This window comes from Moschus berezovskii, chromosome 2 (assembly GCF_049115385.1).
Source record: "Moschus berezovskii isolate FMDL1 chromosome 2, NW_MosBer_1.0, whole genome shotgun sequence".
NCBI classification, from domain to species: domain Eukaryota; kingdom Metazoa; phylum Chordata; class Mammalia; order Artiodactyla; family Moschidae; genus Moschus; species Moschus berezovskii.
In genome coordinates this window covers 20254676-20275881 of record NC_142461.1, presented here as the reverse complement: position 1 = coordinate 20275881, position 21206 = coordinate 20254676, and the positions used below count along the sequence as shown (strand labels likewise).

General features: G+C 40.2%; 1 protein-coding gene across 2 annotated transcripts in view; it reads right to left on the bottom strand.

The window, feature by feature from the left end:
- Nucleotides 1-7292: 7292 nt before the first annotated feature.
- Nucleotides 7293-21206, bottom strand: part of SLC19A3 (solute carrier family 19 member 3) — a 29562-nt gene continuing 15648 nt past the window's right edge. For both annotated transcript variants that reach the window (XM_055398549.2, XM_055398548.2), the window contains exons 2-6: nucleotides 20744-20895; nucleotides 13264-14074; nucleotides 11218-11410; nucleotides 9352-9493; nucleotides 7293-8607 (exon numbers count right to left, since the gene is read on the bottom strand). In XM_055398549.2, the coding sequence (XP_055254524.2) occupies nucleotides 8446-8607; nucleotides 9352-9493; nucleotides 11218-11410; nucleotides 13264-14074; nucleotides 20744-20893 (1458 nt within the window). In that variant the 5' untranslated portion in view covers nucleotides 20894-20895 and the 3' untranslated portion in view covers nucleotides 7293-8445. The remainder of the gene's footprint in view (nucleotides 8608-9351; nucleotides 9494-11217; nucleotides 11411-13263; nucleotides 14075-20743; nucleotides 20896-21206) is intronic.

Genomic DNA, 21206 nt, shown 5'->3' with positions numbered 1-21206 from the left:
CACACATGAGAGTGTATTTATGTCAATGCTACTTTCTCCATTCATTCCACTCTCCTTCCCCACTGTGCCCACAAGTCAGTTCTTTACAAATGCATCTCCATTCCTTCCCTGCAAATAGGTTCATCAGTACCATTTTTCTAAATTTCCTATACCTGCATCAATATACGATGAACCTACAGCTTGTTATACAGAGTGAAGTAAGCACCTAGTTTGTTAGTGACCAGAAGAACCATCCCATTCTTACTATGTCACAGGCTTTGTATTTAAATCTTATGCAATAAGATAATCAGTGTGCTCCTCCATTTTTCCTGCTATATCTCTTACAACCCGTTCTTGAACCACCTCCTTTAAGACATATGCACTGGCTCCAGGCCAACATCCTTCTGTCTGTATGTGGGTGTAGCTCAGGGCTAGACGTTTGCCAGTCGGCACTGTGGGTTTTATGTAATGACCCTGAAGCCCATAGACATTTGTAGGTCAGGTCAGTTGTCCTTATACAGCCATCTGGAGGGGACTGGTTTCAGGACTCCCTCGGACACCAAAAGCCAAGATGCTCAAGTCCCTATATAAAATGGCATAGTTTTTGTTTATAACCTACATACACACTCTTGTGTGGTTTAAATCATCTTTAGAGTACCTATCTATCTAAAATAATGCAAATGTTATGTAAATACTTGCCAAGAAGTGGCAAATTCAAGTTTAGCTTTTAGGAAAGTTTTGGAATTTTTTCTTTGAATATTTTTGCTCTGAGGTTGATTGAATCCTCAGATGTGAAACCCTCAGAATCAAATGTAATCATTTTGAAAGATCTGGAAGAGAAATGACATTCACGGAGAAAGCAAAAAGGAACAACAACGCTGCCCAAGATTCCAGTTTGTGCAAAGTAGAAGGGAACAGGGCTTCCCTGGTGGCTCAGTAGGAAAGAATCCACTTGCCAAGGCAGGAGATACAGGAGACGCAGGTTCAATCCCTGGGTCAGGAAGATCCCCTGGAGAAGGAAATAGCAACTTGGTCTAGTATTCTTGCCTGAAAAAAATCCCATGGACAGAGAAGCCTGGTGGGTTACAGTCTGTGAGGTTGCAAGGAGTCGAACACGACTGAGCGACAGAGCACAGGAGGGAACAGAGCATGGGGTGTATAGCCTCATAGATACTCTTAAGAATTTGCTTTGGGCAATTTTAGCCTTCCCTTGCCCTTCCAGATTCATCCCTTGTCTTTTCTAGATCATCCTGGGAGATAAACCCAAATACTGTACCTTACCTCAAAGCCTGCCTCCTGCCTTCCCTCTCAGCCCTTTAGGTCATCACACTAAACGCTGGGCTGGGCTCCCTGTGTTATTTTGCAACTTCCCACCATCTCTTTTACATATGATACTGTATATATGTCAATGCTGCTTTCTCAATACCTTCCCCACTGTGTCCACAAGTCTGTTCTCTACTAAGTTCACCAGTACCATTTTTCTAGATTCCACATATATACATTAATATACATAAATTAATACACATTTTTCTAGATTCCACATATATGCATTAGGATACTTGTTTTTCTCTTTCTGACTTGTTCAGTCGCTCAGTCATGTCCGACTCTCTGCGCCCACATGGACTGCAGCATGCCAGGCCTCTCTGTCCCTCAAGTAGTTGATGCCATCCAACCAGTCTTTCTGACTTACTCCACTCTGTATAAAAGGCTCTAAATTCATCCACCTCACTACAGCTGGCTCAAATTTGTTCCTGTTTTGGCTAAGTAATATTTCATCATATAAATGTACCACAACTTCTTTATCCATTCATCTGTCGATGGACATCTAGGTTGCTTCCATGTCCTGGCTATTGTAAATAGTGCTGCAATGAACATTACATAACCTACTGTTTTTCTGTACTTGTCCCCAGAAATAAACTCTGACTATAAAGCATGGGTTGAGGGTAGGGTCTACCAATATTGAATAGCTGGAGATGGAAATTTAAGGATTTAGTTGAATTTCATATACAGTCAAATAAAATAAATTTCTTAAATTTACTCCTGGTGTTAAAGCAGGGAAAACCCCTCGTCCATTTAGATAAAACTATCATATGATGTTCTAATCTGGGCCAAGATCTAATCTGGTCCAAGATCTAATTTGGTCCAAACGGAGCAGAAGCACATGCCAAGGGAAGAAAAGAGACTGTTTAATTTCTATTTCTCTGCTGAAAATAGGAAAATGGAGGTTTGTTTTTTAAGCCTTCTAATTAATGCAGGACTAGAACAATGCCCGGTTCATATCAAGTGCTCCATTAATTGTTGCTGTTGTTTAGTTGCTCAGTCATGTCCAACTCTTTGTGACCCCACAGACTGAAGCCTGCCAGGCTCCTCTGTCCGTGGGATTTTCCAGGTGAGAATACTGGAGTGGGTTGCTATTTTCTTCTCCAGGGGATCTTCCCAACCCAGGGATCAAATCCTCGTTTCCTGCATTGGCAGACAGTGGTGGCTACCACTGAGCCACCAGGGAAGCCCACTCCATTAATTAATAGTACATAAAAGGTTTTACTTCTGAAGGGACCTCCTCCAGGACAATTCAGTATTTTCAACCTCATACAGACTATCTCTTTTCAAGACCTTTATTTTTCCTAGTAGTTAGTTTCCAAAATCCAAGCTACTGCTCTGCTAGGTAATTACTCAGTATCTTGAGATACTTGAAATTTCTACTTAGAAAAATGCTAACGATGTGATCTCTGAATCTAAACTCGGGCAACTCAAGGAAACATATATGCCTGAACATCTCACATTTAGAAAAGTAATTATTAACAGTAATACTAGCCAAGACTTACCCTGCCCTGTGTCCTGAACCCTCTGGGTAAGTGACATGTATGTCTTAACCCATTTAATCCTCACAACACTCTTATGACCTAAAACCATTCTTGTTTCCATTTTGTAGGTGAGAAAACTGAGGTGCAGACAAGTGAAGTATCTTTCTCCAAGTCACGCAGTACATGGAGACGGGAAGCTGGGCAGTTTGACTGCACAAATACAAACCTCCCTGAAACTGTATCAGAATACCATGTCAAATCACCCGATTGCCTCCTCTGCCGTCGAGGAAAACAGGAAGTTGGAGCAGTTTCCCTTTCTCATTTCTGTCTGTTTTGATTACTTTCTGGATGAGTTCTGATTTCTACTTCTCCTGCTCCCAGTACCTGTGGCCTCCCAGTTTCTGAGACAGTCCCAGAGTTACCACTCTCCACTGCTAAAATGTCAGGGTCTGGACACTGAAACATACACCCCGCTGAAGCCAGCTTCTTTCGTAAAATCACACAAAACTCCATTCTTGGATCTAGTTCTTCCTGGAAATAAGGAAAAAAAACCCATAAACCAAGATTTCTGCTAGACTGATGTGATCAAAGAAACCAAATTCAGAATTTCTTTAGAATGTTGTGCTCAGTGACCTGAAGTCCTAGGGGCATAGATTTAGAAAAGATTCCCAGGATAGCCTCCAGCCCAGAGTCACTGCTGGCAGAATACTCCCCTCCCCACTACCCCGTCCCACTCCAGGTGATGTTTTTCCAGCCTCTGCAGAAGTAAAGCGACACGGAATGGTGGGCTTAGAATATTGTTGTTTTTATCTTGCTGCTTTACTTTTCTTTTGCATATGAGGTATGTTGATACATAGGGAAGACTTTGTGCATCAGTGGAGAACTAGACATTATCTAGATTCTAGAGACATTATCTAGATTCCAGTGGCCTGATTCTAGCCTTTTACGGCCAGGTGGGTTATTTCACAGAACTGTACATTGTAGATAACTGAAAGAGAGAAAATAATTCTTATCTGTAAACTTGCAAATGAATGCTGTCCAGTACAGGGGATATCCTTCTTCCCTGTGATAAAAAAATGTGAAAGGAAGTTTCTTTGGGGTACAGTTCTCGGTTGACAGTTATCTTCTACTGCCTTCTGACTTTCATTGTGTTGAGACAATGAATTAATAATTATTTGATTTAGTAATGATTTCTGCCTTTGATTTTTCATTGTCAAAGGACATGAATTTTCAATTGTGTGTCTAGGGGCCGTCATGATTTCCTCTGAGCGATACACATTTCCTCACCTAAGTCAACCTGCCAAACCTTGGTGAACACTTACAAGACAATAGGGAGGTTTAGATATAGTCTGTGGTTGTGATAATGGAATAAAGCTAATTGACACATACAGGAGTCAAAGCTGTTCCCTGGCCCCAGTCAGGACCCAGTGGTCCTTCCTTGATGACACAGCCCCAGCCTGACTCTCTCCGGCAGCGGCGAACATGCAGGGCCTCCGGGGCCCAGGCCTCCCAGCCACCTGCCACCTTCCTTTAGATATTTTCACTTCTGTTCCTGTGCCTCTTCCTGACAGGTCCTGTGACCCTGCTTATCTGCCAAAAGTGCCTCTTCTGTGACACGTTTCTCAACTAGAGCAAACATATTTCACCTCCGTCAAGGCCTAAATACAGGCAGAGAGCAAATCAAACAAGCTAGAACCATAACTGTTTTTTTTTCTTCTGAGAAAAGGCTATTCTTTTGCTATTTCTTCCTCCTTATTTCTGTTATTTGTCTATGAGTTCTGTTTCTGTCATTCCGTGCACAAAGCAAAACATTTAAAATTTTTCTCCATAAGGTGTACTTACCAGTCACAAAATCCTACATCTTACCAAGCAAACCTATGTCTTAATTCAAAAAAGTAATAACCTTTCTCTTTACTGAGGTACCAAATAAAATTTTCTGTTGAAAAAATACTCGATTTTTTTCTTGTGTGTTTGTTCCTTTGATTAATAAATGTACATTTTGTTAACCTTGCAAACTGCCCAAAATGTAAAAACACTGGAATGGTTATATAGAAATAATTGAAAAATTCTAGCTCCTTATTCATCCATGCTAATTTATTTCCCAAGAAGTTAAATGCTTTTTTGAAAATTAATATTTTAATTTGAGGATGCAAACATCAAAAACTATGCCAAGATGACAACTCCTTCTGCTTCCCATTACCCCACAGCAGGAAAAGATTATGATCAACTTTTTTAAATCTTTCCAGAAAAGTTGTATGTGTATATAAGTCAATGTAGCTATTTTTCTCCTTACTTTTACATGAATGATGAGCTATTGCATTCATTACTATTTTGTTATTTGACTTTTCTTCACTTAACAATAATTTATCATTATTTACTAAATAGTAATACTGTATTTAGAGCCCTTTATCACAATTAAAAGATATTCCTCCTTTTTTAATCTAGTTAATATTATTACAAGTGAATATACTGGTGTCCCATAATACACTTCCCTTCTCCCCTTTTAATGAAGTTTAAATAGCTTCCAATCCTTTGTGCTTAGAAACTTTGCTGTAATGAAATACATTTACACAAGTCAGTTTCCAAGCATGCAAGTATATTGGTAATACATATTTCTATCAGACAAATCTATAGGTGGAAAGATATACACATTTGTAATTTTGAAAATCCTGAATTTTCCTTCCTAGCCATGAAGACAATGTACACTCTCACCAAGAATCTTCAAGATTGCCATTGACCCATTCCCAGAGAACAAATTCTATTATCACACATTTAGATTACTTTCTACTCTGAGAGGTGAAAAATAGAGCTTCATTGTACTTTTAATATGCATTTCTCTTATAAGTTAATTTAAGCATTTTTTCATATATCTGAGTCCTTTATATTTTTCTTTCTCTGAATTCCCTCTTCACATTCTTTGTCCATTTTTTCCTTAGGTTTTTGACTTCTTTCTTATCAATTCGTATTGGTTCTACATAATTTAGGAAAAGTAGCTTTGATGAGTTGCAATATTTCTTCCAGATTATCAGCTGTCTTTTGACTTTACTCGTATTGCTTTACTTTCCATGCCTAAGGTTAGTTTTATGCTGTCAATTCACTTTTTTATGACTTCCAGATTTTCTGTTACTTTAGAAAGGTTTAAATTTATAAAGTAAGTTTTGTATGTTTTCTTCTGATAGTTTTGCAGTTTCATTTTTCATATTTGCCTATTGATACATATACATAACATATTGATAGTTATTCTAGTCCAACTTAGTTTTACCTTTGAAAAGAATAATTTCAATATTATTAAATATTCACATTTCTTCTTGTATGAAATGCTATCTTTATAATAGTCTACATTCTCATATGAATTAGGCACTAATTCAAACTGTCTCTTCATGCTGATTATGTTACTGTAATTAAGATTTTAGAGCTAGATTTTACTCTCTGCAAATAATTTAATCTCGTTTTCCACTTAAAAAACCATTCTATTGGTTCTTCTTTGTTAATTTCCAAATAAATTTAGAATCACCTATACTAGTTCACTTTTCACTTTCACACATTGGAGAAGGAAATGGCAACCCGCTCCAGTGTTCTTGCCTGGAGAATTCCAGGGACGGGGGAGCCTGGTGGGCTGCTGTCTGCAGGGTCACACAGAGTCAGACACGACTGAAGTGACTTAGCAGCAGCAGCATACTAGTTGAAAAAGGTATTATTATTCCTCTGGGATAGGATTTACCATATAAATTGTTTAGAAAGCCTAATGCCTTTATAGGCATTTTCATATGTATAAATGCCTTTATAGACTTTATATGTATTTTTCTTACTAGTCAAGAACAAGGTAGGTGACTCCATATGTTTAGTGTTGTTTTGTAATTTTCAAAACTATTTTTAGGCATATTCATATATGTCTTACACACTTATTGAATTGTTAAATAGACTAACATAATCTTAGGTATCTTATTTTTATTCTACTATAAATGTGGCCTTTTACTCACATGTATCTTCTAAATGGTTGTTGTATCACAAAAACTCTTGATTTCTGTACACTTCCTTTCTCTACTACTACCTGTTTTTGAGTCTTTTGGATGCATACCTGTTTTTGAGTCTTTTGGATGCATACCTAGAGCCTCCGGAATTGTGACAGTCTTTCCTCCTTTAATTTTTTTGTTTGTTTTATGGCATGCTGCACAGCTTGTGGGATCTTAGTTCCCAGATCAGGGGTCAAACCTGGGCCCTCGGCAGTGAAAAGCGCAGAGACCTAACCACCAGACCCCCAGGGAACTCCCCTTCTTTCCAATTTTTGACTTTTCATTCTTTATCTCACTGTTGACTAATATCTTCACTACAATAACCAAGAAGGACAACAGTGGTCATTCTCTCCTTGTTTTTGATATAATTACGTATTAGCTTTCTCCACTAAAGTACGCTGATTTTTGGACTGAATTTTAATTTTTCATCCAGTGATTGAATTTTGAGATTTGGAGAAAAGTCTATTGGAAAGACAAATATTGAATCAGCATTCTTTATTCCCAGTGGCAGATTGTTCAATGGGACTGTTGTTGAAGTTTCAAAGGACATGCAAACTCAGACATTTTTCAGCACAATTCATCAAAAAATTAGAAAGGCTCTATTTTTGCACACATCTATTTTATTCAGCACAATTTCTCCCATCTAAAAATTAGATTTTCTTATTTACAAATACTTCTAGAAATCCCTAAAATGTCTACTTAGGTTTTTCTGTTTTAGGCAGACATCACACTGACATGATATTAAAACACCTCTCTGGAGTCAAGATAGTGAGTGATAAGTGATAGTCGCTCAGTTGTGTCCGAATCTTTGGGACCTCATGGACTGTAGTCTCCTCTGTCCATGGGATTCTCCAGGCAAGAATACTGGAGTGAGTTGCCATTTCCATCTTCAGGAGTCATGACAGGAGAAAATTTATTGCCTCCCCTGGGACCACTGGAAATTGGCATGAATGTCATTCTGTGGCCACACAGGAGTGTCCGAAGCTACTCCTGAGGTAGAGTTTCAACAACAAAGCTCAGCAGAGCATAAAGTGAAAAGTCATCTTGAAAAAATTAAGTGGTGATATTAACAAATAATAGCTTGTGAATAATACTGTGTTCTCAGGAGAGAAAAGAAGTCCTTACTAATAGGACTGTCTTACAATTTTCTCAGGGAACTGTATGCTTTAAAGAAATATATTTAATGGAAGAAGGACAATGGTTCATGTGACAAAAAATGTCCATTGTGTTGTCTATTTTGGTAAAATAAAACAAATATCTAAGAAAGGAACAAGGTCACTTCAGTTAGTATTTCTGTTCACAGCTGGGGAACATCAACTCAAGGATGACGGCTGTTTTCATGGTTTGTTTCCACACCACGTGCGTATCCCTGTAAGTGATCAAAACCAGAAATTTCCAGTCATGGCTATTCACTGGACTTCCCTGACATGGGTTGCTGAATTGAGATGATAGCCCTGGTCAGCTACATCCAGGTCAGTTGGGCACATAGATATCTAGTCCAAAGCTGAACTTTCCCGTTTTGAAAATGTTTGTTGGAATCTAGACCTGTGAAGGGTGTTAATATATGACACTCAGTATATATGTGAGTGTGACCAGCAGAGTCCTTGCTCAGAGGTTGCAGCGGTTGACGGAGGTTGGAGCTTTGCTCATTAGACGTTCTTTGGTTCCTCTGGGTGTGGCCTATATTGATTCTGACTTGTAATAGCAGAGTTCTGCACTCTCTTTCGGCATGCAGCTGAGTAGATAATGTATATGCTTCTCATTAGGAAAATGCCAGCAATGGCTGCAAAGTAACTTCCATAAACTAAAAACTAGAGAAAAACAAATTGAATTAGACACACATGAAATATGACTGTTCTTAATAATACACAGCGATGCTACTGATTTACTTGGATTATGGGGTGACTGAGACCTAGGATCTTAATACAGCTCTTTTAGATTTGCATAAAATTTCCTTCTCCCGTTTTAGAAGAACCAAGTGTGAAAGGATAAGCAACACGGTAACTACGAGTGTGGGCTCTAGAGTCAAGGTTGTTTGGGTTAAATTCTAGCAGATACCACTAATGGTAAAAAACAAAAACACTAAATCCCAAGATGTATGTGTCCATGTTTGGAGAATAGTGCATATGTAGTGTCTCCAGGAACGGATTATAACCCCCTTTATTTTGGAACCATATGTAAAACGTGATGCTGGTCTAATTTTAAGTCTCTCAGTGCTGAAGGGAAAAGGGAAGTAGACTCGGTAAGCATGTACTCCTCCCCAGTGGCATCTTAGTAAACCTTGGTCCTAGACCATGGGAGGAAGAGGAGACAAAAGGGGGTCACGACGGCGAGTGTCACTTGATGGGGCTTTAGGAGCCAAAGCAAATGCTAACCTATAGTGATTACTGCTCAAAATCTGCTTGATTTTACAGTTGGTGAATAAAGGAATGGCTTATTTTAAAATCTGCCAACCAAGGAATTCAAGACATTAAACACTGGCAGTGGTAAGGCTGAACAAAGCCCTTTCATTCTACGTTCCCCCAGTGCACGAATAGGTGAGCATTGCAACCTACCTGAATGCTGATCGGAAGTCCCAGTCCTCCCTGATCTACTACGATTACAGTTATAATGGTCTGAATCACCAGGGCAATGAAGGTGTTGATTCCAAACACCAGGGCATAGCGTTCCACACTCAGATTAACAGCGATCTGAAACCTGTCATTCAACACATAGTAACTTTTAAAACATGAACATATATGGGATTCTCATCTTTAAAAGACAAAGACTGAAGAGAAAGTGTCTTACTAACAGCACTTTTTGTCTAAATCTCCTCCAGTATAGACAAACAGGCAGAGCAGAGAAAAAATGTATATATATTTAAAGGCTGAATTAAAATGTAGTTAAAGGAAATACTTATGCTAAAGCTGAAACTCCAATACTTTGGCCACCTCATGCGACGAGTTGACTCACTGGAAAAGAGTCTGATGCTGGGAGGGATTGGGGGTGGGAGGAGACGGGGACGACAGAGAATGAGATGGCTGGATGGCATCACCGACTCGATGGACATGAGTTTGAGTGAACTCCGGGAGTTGGTGATGGACAGGGAGGCCTGGCGTGCTGTGATTCATGGGGTCGCAAAGAGTCGGAAACGACTGAGCGACTGAACTGAACTGAACTGAAAGGAAATACAGCAGAATTGCTCTTATCCAATTTAATACTTTCAGAAATTAAACCTAAATGTTCTAGTTCTCATAACTTGAGAATATGGGAAGTTATCTGATCTTAGATACTGTTTCACAGTGCATTTTTATGAAAATCAGCACCATCCAACCTAAGGAATTTTTTGGACAGTTATTCTTTTTTTTGTTGAATCTATCAGCAGTTTTAAAGTTTGGTAGGTGAATTGTTCTTTCGAAGATCCAAAGCATGACTGGTGGTATAACTGAGTGAATCTATAACTAACTTCTTTTTTTTTAAATATATAATTATATAGATTTTGAAGCCTTATTACAAACACTTTTGAAAGGCTGGCAAATATATGATATTTGCAGTTCTTCCTTGGAATGAAGGTAAGAGGCTTTGGGTTCTGAATATTCCTAAAATGAAAAGAAATAATGTCATTCTACCTTAACAAAATACATTAAAAAAACCTCAAGACACATGAGTTTGTTACATTAACCTGATTCCATTCAGTGAAAGAAAAAAAAAGAGCATGCAACAAATTTCATCTCTTTCCTAGATTTCATGATCTTTTCTCAGAGTCTTTATATTTCTGTGTTTTGTCAATTACTTATCAAGCATTTTTCACAGATTAAAACCTAAAACTTTATAAAGCTTTTGGCACTACTTCTTCCATGTGTTTGAAATTCAAATGTTTCTTACCTCTTTCAGTGAAATCAAATCATATTTCCTATACTCAACTTTCTCTGCACTTATATATGGAACCAAATTCTTTTAATCATTGAAAAAATTGCTGGGATTTATAGTTTCCTGTGATTTTTGCATTTACTTTTTTTCAGTATCCGACTTCCTATGATGGGCTGATGATATTTTGTTTCATACAAAAGTATATGCCTGGAATTGCTCTAGCAACCAAGTGAAATTAGAAATGAAATCTCAACTTAATCATAAATCAAATTGCATCATACTGTGCAAACCAGAAAATTGCTTGAAATAAAAATTATAACTGACACTGCTAACATGCCTTTGGTTTATGAACTTACAAAACATTTTCCTTGCTGACTAATATTAGCAATATTCAATGGATAAACAACCGAATGAAAAGATGGCTTAACTGTGCCTAAGTTAATATAAAGTAGTCAACATTTAATATTGCATTGATTAAAATCCTTTCAAAGTTCTCAATGGAATTACAGGAATACAGAAAAGAGAACATGGTATTGTTTTAGGAGTGGGAAGAAATGCTTAGTAATACTTACACTGCTATGGTGATAAGGAGCATATAGACAGTCTTGAATATCAGATAGCCAGCGTAGCACGCCCATATGTTGGCCGTGTAATGCATGAGAAATAGAGAGCCTGCATTGACAACTGAGAAGATGGCCAGAGCCAACTCTCCCAGAAGATCCCAGTTGACTTTCACGTAACCCACTGCAAAGGCAGCCAGGGCCCCTACAGAAGAAACATCAAGGAAGATCCAACATACCCAATGAAATATTAACACGCTGTCTTAAGAAATCAGGTTTCAGGCAATTTTGAAAGATGACTATATTACTTTCACAATTTGTGAAAATAATATGACCCGCCTAAATGGGGATTTATCCATTTCTCAAGCATATTTTCCCTTGGCTACTGTCTTTAATTTCTATTCTTTCAAACATTTAGATGTCACACTTTAAATTAGCAGCAGCTATACGCCAAACACTGTTCTATGCAGAGGGACCAGAAAAGTTCCTAACTATCAGAGTGGGGAAAAAAGATACATCAACTCAGTTGCTTAATATAACAAGCTCAGGGCAGGGATAGATAAAGATGAAACAATTGTTCTGGCAGTACACCTAACCTGTTCATATTTGCCTTTCTTTGTTGTTTTTCTCAGCAATATGTAACAGATATGTTGCCCTGGGCAGTAAATTTTAGTCATTAGTACTAATCTTCATCTTTCTTCTAATCTCCATCCCAATGTCTTCAAGATTTGGCTTAATCTACTATCCTGAGTGTTCATTGGAAGGACTGATGCTAAAGCTGAAACTCCAATACTTTGGCCACCTCACGCGATGAGTTGACTCACCAGAAAAGAGTCTGATGCTGGGAGGGATTGGGGGTGGGAGGAGACGGGGATGACAGAGAATGAGATGGATGGATGGCATCACCGACTTGATGGACATGAGTTTGAGTGAGCTCCGGGAGTTGGTGATGGACAGGGAGGCCTGGCGTGCTGTGATTCATGGGGTCGCAAAGAGTTGGACACGACTGAGCGACTGAACTGAACTGAACTGAACTTCAGATTTGAGGTGAACAAGTTACAGAATTTAAGAGACTGAATAATTGACAGAAATTAAGGTTAGTAATTATAGTTCTCTTTAACGAAGTGAGAGGTATTTATGTTTTGAATTACTGAGATTTGATTAACTTTTCCATGTTGATTAACTTTCCATCTAGGCAAGAACCATTACTACAAAAGAAATAAAAGTACTTTTCTTCTCAGAATTTGAAATGTGGGATAAATAATTTCAATGAACCAATTCCAAGACTGTCCTGGTTTCCAGGAGTTTAAACGTAAGTCTTTTAAAAGGAAAACAATAGTAAAATGGATGCCACATGAGGTTTCTGAAATTTTTTTGTAAAGGAGGGTGTGGAAATCTCCTACTTCCTAGAATATATCTTCAAAGTCTTAGCTGAATTTAAGTTTCTGTTAACCAGGATATAAATATTTATTGCAGAATGAACTTCAAAGGCAGACTTCTCTTTGATATTAGAATCTTGACTCTCAAATATCTTCCACTTCTGATTTAAATCTCATAAGAAAGTTAATTTTGGAAATGTGTGGTGTAGACCTTGGAATTGCTTAAAGATAGGCACTAGCTAAATCAAATCCTTTATTAACAAAAACCCTTCCAGTGAAAATTTGGAAGTCTTACTATTTCAGTTCATCTTCTAAGATAACAGAACACCTTGTTTATATATTAATACACAATGCCCATTTTCTTTTTGATAGTAAAAACAATCCTTAAAGAAAAGAGGGCATTATGAACACTTTTCTTGATGAGGAAGTGGAATTTTAGGAAACTGATTAGAATGTAATCACCTGGTGTTGAATCCTGAACTCCTGAGTTACCTGTAACACATTAAACAGAAATGTCGTGTCTTTTTCCCCCATTGCCTTCTATTCCTGAAAACGATTAATATGCCTTCTGAACAGACTTAATTTACCACTGTGGAGAATTTATTAACTGGAGAAATGAATTTAGTTTGAGGGGGGCGGGGACTGGGCAACAAAGGAAGATAGATCAATGTTTACTTACCTCCAAAGGTTGCAATAGCTTCTACTGCTCCATTATATATTGAACTCTGGGATGGTGCTTTGTAATCCCACAGAACTTGAACATAGTTCAAAACCTGGTTATAACCTGCTGTGGAAAAAGCCCACCATAGGGACCAGTAAAGAAGATGTTTTGAGGAGTAACACTGCTTCAAATCTTGTAACCACTGCACAAAAACTCTCAGAGCTACATTTCCTGGCTTTGGGTTGGTCACCTGGCCATCATCTGGGTTCCCTGAATCAGTGAACACTTCTTTTCCCACTGGTTTGTGATCCTTTTGAGGTTCCTCTGAGACAGCGTCCATTCCTGGTGGCTTTGGAAGGGCTTCTTGGCTGGGTTTTGCATGAAAAAACATGCTCTTCTTAGGCATGGGTAGGAAGAGTGAGAAGAGGAAGGCCACGGAGACAGAGGCCAAGGATATGACGTTGAGGTAAAAGTAGGACAGGCCGGCCAGGGATACCAAGAGCTGGGCCAGCACGGAGGCCGCCGTGTAGGCCACCAGAGTGACACTCCTGCAGTAGCCGCTCACCTTCTGGTAGTGCTCCGGGCTGACCACGCTGTAAATGTAGGCATAGTAGGCCACCTCGGTGGCAGTGACCATCCCATAGAAGAATTCCAGCACCTGCATGGTCCTGACTCCCTGGCCAAACAAGAGCAGCAGCCAGCAAATGATGAAGCTAATCCCCTGGAGGATGATGACTGGCTTGTAGCGGACATAATCGGTGAGGATAAAGACTGGAAGCAGTAGCGCCAGGTAAGAGTAGGTCCACACGGGGAAGATCTCGTTTGTGAGCTGCAGAGGTGGAAAATGGATTCTGTGACCACGAAGCACCAGGAAGTGAGGAGGGTGACCTTTCTCAGACTTGGGTATTACTAAAGCGTTGATCCATGTGGCTTGCCCAGTATAAAACTCTGTATCTAATCAGATAGGGTGCTGTGCTTAGTTGCTCAGTCATGTCCTACTCTTTGTGACCCCCATGGACTGTAGCTTGCCAGGTTCCTCTGTTGGTGGGGAGTTGCCAGACGAGAATACTGGAGAAGGGTCCCACACCCTCCTTCAGGGGATCTTCCCACCCAGGGATTGAACCCAGATCTCCTGCATTGCAGGCAGATTCTTTACCGTCTGAGCCAGCAGGGAAGCCCTAATTAGATAGGGTATCTTCACATTACGAGAAAGCAGAATAGAAAACTGATTTTCAAGGAAACCCTAGGAAAGGAGAACTCCTCCACTCCCTCAAAAACCCACTTTATACATCTACATGAATTTCACTACAAGAATATATCAGCTTAATGTGCAATCTGAACTTTGTTGGTTAGTTGCCAAGCCATGTCTGACTCTTTCAAGACCCTATGGACTGCAGTCCACCAGGCTCTTCTTACCCATGGGCTTTCTGAGGCAAGAATACTGGAGTGGGTTGCCATTTCCTTCTCCAGGGGATCTTCCTGACCCAGGGAATCAAACCTGCATCTTCTGTGCTGGCAGGTAGTTTCTCTTCCACTGAGCCAACAGGGAAGTCCAATGTGAACTATACTAACTGTATGTACACTAGCGTTCAGGCATACCTCATTTTATTGTGTTTTGCAGATACTGTGCTTGTTCTTTTTTTTTTTTTTCTTTTTACAAATTAAAGGTTTGTGGTAACCTGCATTGAGCAAGACTATTGGTGCCATTTTTTTCCAGCAGCATTTGCTCATTTCATATCTTTTTGTCATATTTTGGTAATTTTTGCAATATTTAAAGCTTTTCCATTGCTATTATGTTTGTTATGGAATCTATGATCAGTGATTCTTGATGTTACTATTGTAATTGTTTTGGCATTTTTTTAGCAATAAAATATTTTTCAATTAAGGTATATACTTTTTTTTTGGCATAATGCTATTGCATATTTAATAGTCTTTGAGTGAAAGTCATACTCAGCTGAGACCATTACTTGCTCAGTCATGTCCAACTCTTTGCAACCCCGTGATCTGTAGCCCACCAGGTTCTTCTGTCCATGGACTTCTCCAGCAAGAATACTGGAGTGGGTAACCATTCCCTTCACTAGGGGATCTTCCTGACTCAGGGATCGAACCCAGGTCTCCTGAACTGCAGGCAGATTCTCTACTGTCTGAGCCACGAGAGATTAGTACGGTATAAACATAACTGTTTTATGCGCTTAATAAAAAAAATTCATGTGACTCACTTTATTGCCTTGTTTGCTTTATTGTGTCTGTAATCAAGCAATGTCTCTGAGGTATGCCTGTAAACTAGTTAAAAATTGTTCAACAGACCTGTGGGCTTTTCAGGCTATTAAAAAAAATACTATCCCTGTCTTGCCTGAAGATTAACAACACCTGACAAAGCAGCTACAGTGTTAGAAGAATTCAGCAACCTTATCTTTGCATTGATTCATCATTATGGCAAAAAATCTTAGCCCATGCAAGTCTGGATGAACACACACAGGAAGACAGCAAAGACTAAATCACCCTGCAGAATTACGATGTGGGAACAAGCAATGCATTTTGTCTCCTTCCTGGACAAATTGGATGGGCTTCCAACCCTGTTTCTCTTCAATTCTGTTGATTTATCTCTGTTTACTCAATTCTTGGTCTCAGCTTAATATGAGTTGTCTTGTGGATTTAGTCAGAAATGCAGGGGACCTCACTGTTTATTCATAGAAAGCACTGGAGAAGTTGTTGATCTTTGGGGCATGGTGGGTACAGGTGTAGGTCAGCCACAGTAGCCTCTCTTCTGTGCCCCCCTGCTTCCTCCAGCAACCTCAATGGGTTCCCGTGTTAGTGACAAGGGGGAAGTTCAGTGATTTGAAAGGCTAGTGTGACTGGGCTGCACCTTTGTGGTCCAGCTAGTCCACAGTAGCTCCCTGGTGGCTCATACAGTAAAGAATCTGCCTGCAATGCGGGAGACCTGGGTCAGGAAGATTCCCTGGAGAAGGGCATGGCAACCCACTCCAGTACTCTTGCCGGAGAATTCCATGGACAGAGAAGCCTGGCAGGCTACAGTCCATGGGATTGCAAAGAGTCAGACACGACTGAGTGACTAACACTTTTTCACTGGTCCATAATGGTTGCAGAAGTAGAGGCTTGGGGTTCGCTGGCCGATTCTGGCCCTTTGTCTGTGGTCTGCTTTGTCTTAACAGAGTCATGTTCCCGTCTGGGAAACTCTGAAACAGAGCTGCCCCTAAGTGATTTTACAGTGTAGCAGAATAAACTTGTCCTTCTGTCCTTATTGCCTCATCAACAAATAAAACAGCATCAATGACCCTTTCAGGTGAAGCCTCACAATCTGCAGTGTCTTCTTAGCTAGGACCGGAGACTAAAGAACCAGCCTAGGGTAATTCTTCAACTGGGTCAGGGCACTTCCTTGTTATACTTATTAAAAAAAAAAAAAAAGCAGCAGACATTTTGAATTAGAGAATTGGAACTTCTGGGGAAGATAAAGCTGGGAAATAAACTGTTAATGTCTCATCTGCTGATAGACACTTTTTCAAAATTAAGTGTCCTAAGGAGAGGCTTCACTGGTGGCTCAGATGGTGAAGAATCTGCCTGGAATGCAGGAGACCTGGGTTCAATCCCTGGGTAGGAAAGATCCCCTAGAGAAGGGAATGGCAACCTACTCCAGTATTATTGCCTGGAGAATTCCATGGTCAGAGGAGCCTGGTGGGCTACAGTCCATGGGGTGGCAAAGAGTTGGACATGACTGAGTAACTAACATTCTCAACACTTTCAAAGACATGCTACATTAAAAAAAATATATTCTACTTATACCCCAGCAAACTAAAGTTTATTAGGACTAGATCCTGTGCCTGGCAGTGATTGTATTTTAGGATAAGTGTAACAGAATCACTGAGACTTGACATGTTCCCATGCATTAAGCCTAACGTTCAGGTCAGTTCAGTTCAGTCGCTCAGTCGTGTCCGACACTTTGCGACCCCATGAGTCACAGCACGCCAGGCCTCCCTGTCCATCACCAACTCCCGGAGTTCACTCAAACTCATGTCCATCGAGTCGGTGATGCCAACCAGCCATCTCATTCCCTGTCGTCCCCTTCTCCTCCTGCCCCCAATCCCTCCCAGCATCAGAGTAATTTCCAGTGAGTCAACTCGTCGCATGAGGTGACCAAAGTATTGGAGTTTCAGCTTCAGCATCAGTCCTTCCAATGAACACCTAGGACTGATCTCCTTTAGAATGGACTGGTTGGATCTCCTTGCAGTCCAAGGGACTCTCAAGAGTCTTCTCCAACACCATAGTTCAAAAGCATCAATTCTTCGACGATCAGCTTTCTTCACAGTCCAACTCTCACATCCATACATGACCACTGGAAAAACCATAGCCTTGACTAGACGGACCTTGGTTGGCAAAGTAATGTCTCTGCTTTTTAACATGCTATCTAGGTTGGTCATAACTTTCCTTCCAAGGAGTAAGCGTCTTAATTTCATGGCTGCAATCAGCATCCACAGTGATCTTGGAGCCCAAAAAAATAAAGTCTGATACTGTTTCCACTGTTTTTCCATCTATTTCCCATGAAGTGATGGGACCAGATGCCATGATCTTTGTTTTCTGAATGTTGAGCTTGAAGCCAACATTTTCACTCTCCTCTTTCATTTTTATCAAGAGGCTTTTTAGTTCCTCTTCACTTTCTGCAATAAGGGTGGTGTCATCTGCATATCTGAGGTTATTGATATTTCTCCTGGCAATCTTGATTCCAGCCTGTGCTTCTTCCAGCCCAGCGTTCCTCATGATGTACTCTGCATATAAGTTGAATAAGCCAGGTGACAATATACAACCTTGACGTACTTCTTTTCCTATTTGGAACCAGTCTGTTGTTCCATGTCCAGTTCTAACTGTTGCTTCCTGACCTGCATACAGGTTTCTCAAGAGGCAAGTCAGGTGGTCTGGTATTCCCATGTCCTTCAGAATTTTCCAGTTTATTGTGATCGACACAGTCAAAGGCTTTGGCATAGTCAAGAAAGCAGAAATAGATGTTTTTCTGGAACTCTCTTTTTTTCCCCATGATCCAGCGGATGTTGGCAATTTGATCTCTGGTTCCTCTGCCTTTTCTAAAACCAGCTTGAACATCTGGAAGTTCATGGTTCATGTATTGCTGAAGCCTGGCTTGGAGAATTTTGAGCATGACTTTACTAGCGTGTGAGATGAGTGCAATTGTGCGTTAGTTTGAGCACTCTTTAGCATTGCCTTTCTTTGGGACTGGAATGAAAACTGACCTTTTCCCGTCCTGTGGCCACTGCTGAGTTTTCCAAATGTGCTGGCATATTGAGTGCAGCACTTTCACAGCATCATCTTTCAGGATTTGAAATAACTCAGCTGGAATTCCATCACCTCCACTAGCTTTGTTCGTAGTGATGCTTTCTAAGGCCCACTTGACTTCACATTCCAAGATGTCTGGCTCTAGGTCAATGAGCACACCATTGTGATTATCTTGGTCATGAAGATCTTTTCTGTACAGTTCTTCTGTGTATTCTTGCCACCTCTTCTTAATATCTTCTGCTTCTGTTAAGTCCATACCATTTCTGTCCTTTATTGAGCCCATCTTTGCCTGAAATATTCCCTTGGTATCTCTAATTTTCTTGAAGAGATCCCTAGCTTTTGCTATTCTGTTGTTTTCCTCTATTTCTTTGCATTGATTGCTGAGGAAGGCTTTCTTATCTCTCCTTGCTATTCTTTGGAACTATGCATTCAGATGCTTATATCTTTCCTTTTCTCCTTTGCTCTTTGCTTCTCTTCTTTTCACAGCTATTTGTAAGGCCTCCGCAGACAGCTATTTTGCTTTTTTGCATTTCTTTTCCATGCGGATGGTCTTGGTCCCTCTCTCCTGTACAATGTCACAAACCTCCGTCCATAGTCATCAGGCACTCTATCAGATCTAGTCCCTTAAATCTTTTTCTCACTTCCACTGTATAATCATAAGGGATTTGATTTAGGTCATATCTGAATGGTCTAGTGGTTTTCCCTCCTTTCTTCTATTTAAGTCTGAATTTGGCAATATTGAGTTCATGATCTGAGCCACAGTCAGCTCCCGGTCTTGTTTTTGCTGATTGTATACAGCTTCTTCATCTTTGGCTGCAAAGAATATAATCAATCTGATTTTGGTGTTGACCATCTGGTGATGTCCATGTGTAGAGTCTTCTCTTGTGTTGTTGGAAGAGGGTGTTTGCTATGACCAGTGCGTTCTCTTGGCAAAACTCTATTAGCCTTTGCCCTGCTTCATTCTGTGCTCCAAGGCCAAATTTGCCTGTTACTCCAGGTGTTTCTTGACTTCCTACTTTTGCATTCCAGTCCCCTATAATGAAAAAGACATCTTTTTTGGGTGTTAGTTCTCACTCCAGTACTCTTGCCTGGAAAATCGCATGGACGGAGGAGCCTGGTGGGCTGCAGTCCACGGGGATGCTACTAGTCGGACATGACTGAGCGACTTCACTTTCACTTTTCACTTTCATGCACTGGAGAAGGAAATGGCAACCCACTCCAGTGTTCTTGCCTGGAGAATCCCAGGGACGGCGGAGCCTGGTCGGCTGCCGTCTATGGGGTTGCACAGAGTCAGACACGACTGAAGTGACTTAGCAGCAGCAGCAGGTCTTCACAGAACCGTTCCACTTCGGCTTTTTCAGTATTACTGGTTGGGGCATAGCCTTGGATTATGTAATATTGAATGGTTTACCTTGGAAACGAACAGAGATCATTCTGTCATTTTTGAGATTGCATCCAAGTACTGCATTTTGGACTCTTGTTGACCATGATGGCTACTCCATTTCTTCTAAGGGATTCCTGCCCACAGTAGTAGATATAATGGTCAATTGAGTTAAATTCACCCATTCCAGTCCATTTTAGTTCACTGATTCCTAGAATGTCTACGTTCACTCTTGCCATCTCCTGTTTGACCACTTCCAATTTGCCTTGATTCATGGACCTAACATTCCAGGTTCCTATGCAATATTGCTCTTTACAGCATTGGACCTTGCTTCTATCACCGGTCACAGCCACACCTGGGTATTGCTTTTGCTTTGGCTCCACCCCTTCATTCTTCCTGGAGTTATTTCTCCCCTGATCTCCAGTAGCATACTGGGCACCTACCGACCTGGGGAGTTCCTCATTCAGTATCCTATCATTTTGCCTTTTCTTACTGTTCATGGGGTTCTCAAGGCAAGAATACTGAAGTAGTTTGCCATTCCCTTCTCCAGTGGCCCACATTCTGCCCAATGTTAGAACTCTGTAAAAGTGAAAATATTTATTATACATGCAATGTGTTTAGGCTTCCCATCTTTGCAAGTGTCAGGCGCGAAGAGCGGTTTGAACAGTTCTATAAAATAACAAACACCATGAAAATGGGATTCACTGAGGCCAGTATGTTAACCTTATTTCCAGCTGAATGACACCCTGACTCTATGTCCTTGTGTAAGTCCTGTAAGATTAAACAACATCAACGTTCATATGGATATTAACTCACCTCTGCACTGGTCAGGTTTTTATCTGGTCCAGATAAATACAGCATAAGGAAGGGTTCTGAGGGTCTCATCATGGAGAAAAATCCAAAGAGGCAGAGGATCACAGTGGGATAAACCCAAGACTGGCTCTCTGAGGTCTGGAAACAACTCATGGCTGATCAAGTGAAAACAAAACCAAAATGAACTGAGGTTTATTCTTTCTGGCATTCTGGATATCATGAAGAGCTGATTTCTAAATGCTTAATGAGAGGACAAAGTTTCCTCTATCTCAAGCTGACCTGAAAAGGTGAGTGATTAACAGCTGCTTTCAAATATTTCCTATGGAAGCCAGTCAACTGGCTTTATCAACAAATTTTATCAGCCAACTACTTTATCAACAAACTTCTTACTCATTATTACTGGGAGTAGACTCCCACTTCATTAGTGCTCTGTATCATAATCCTGGTAGTAAGTAGCTACTAATAA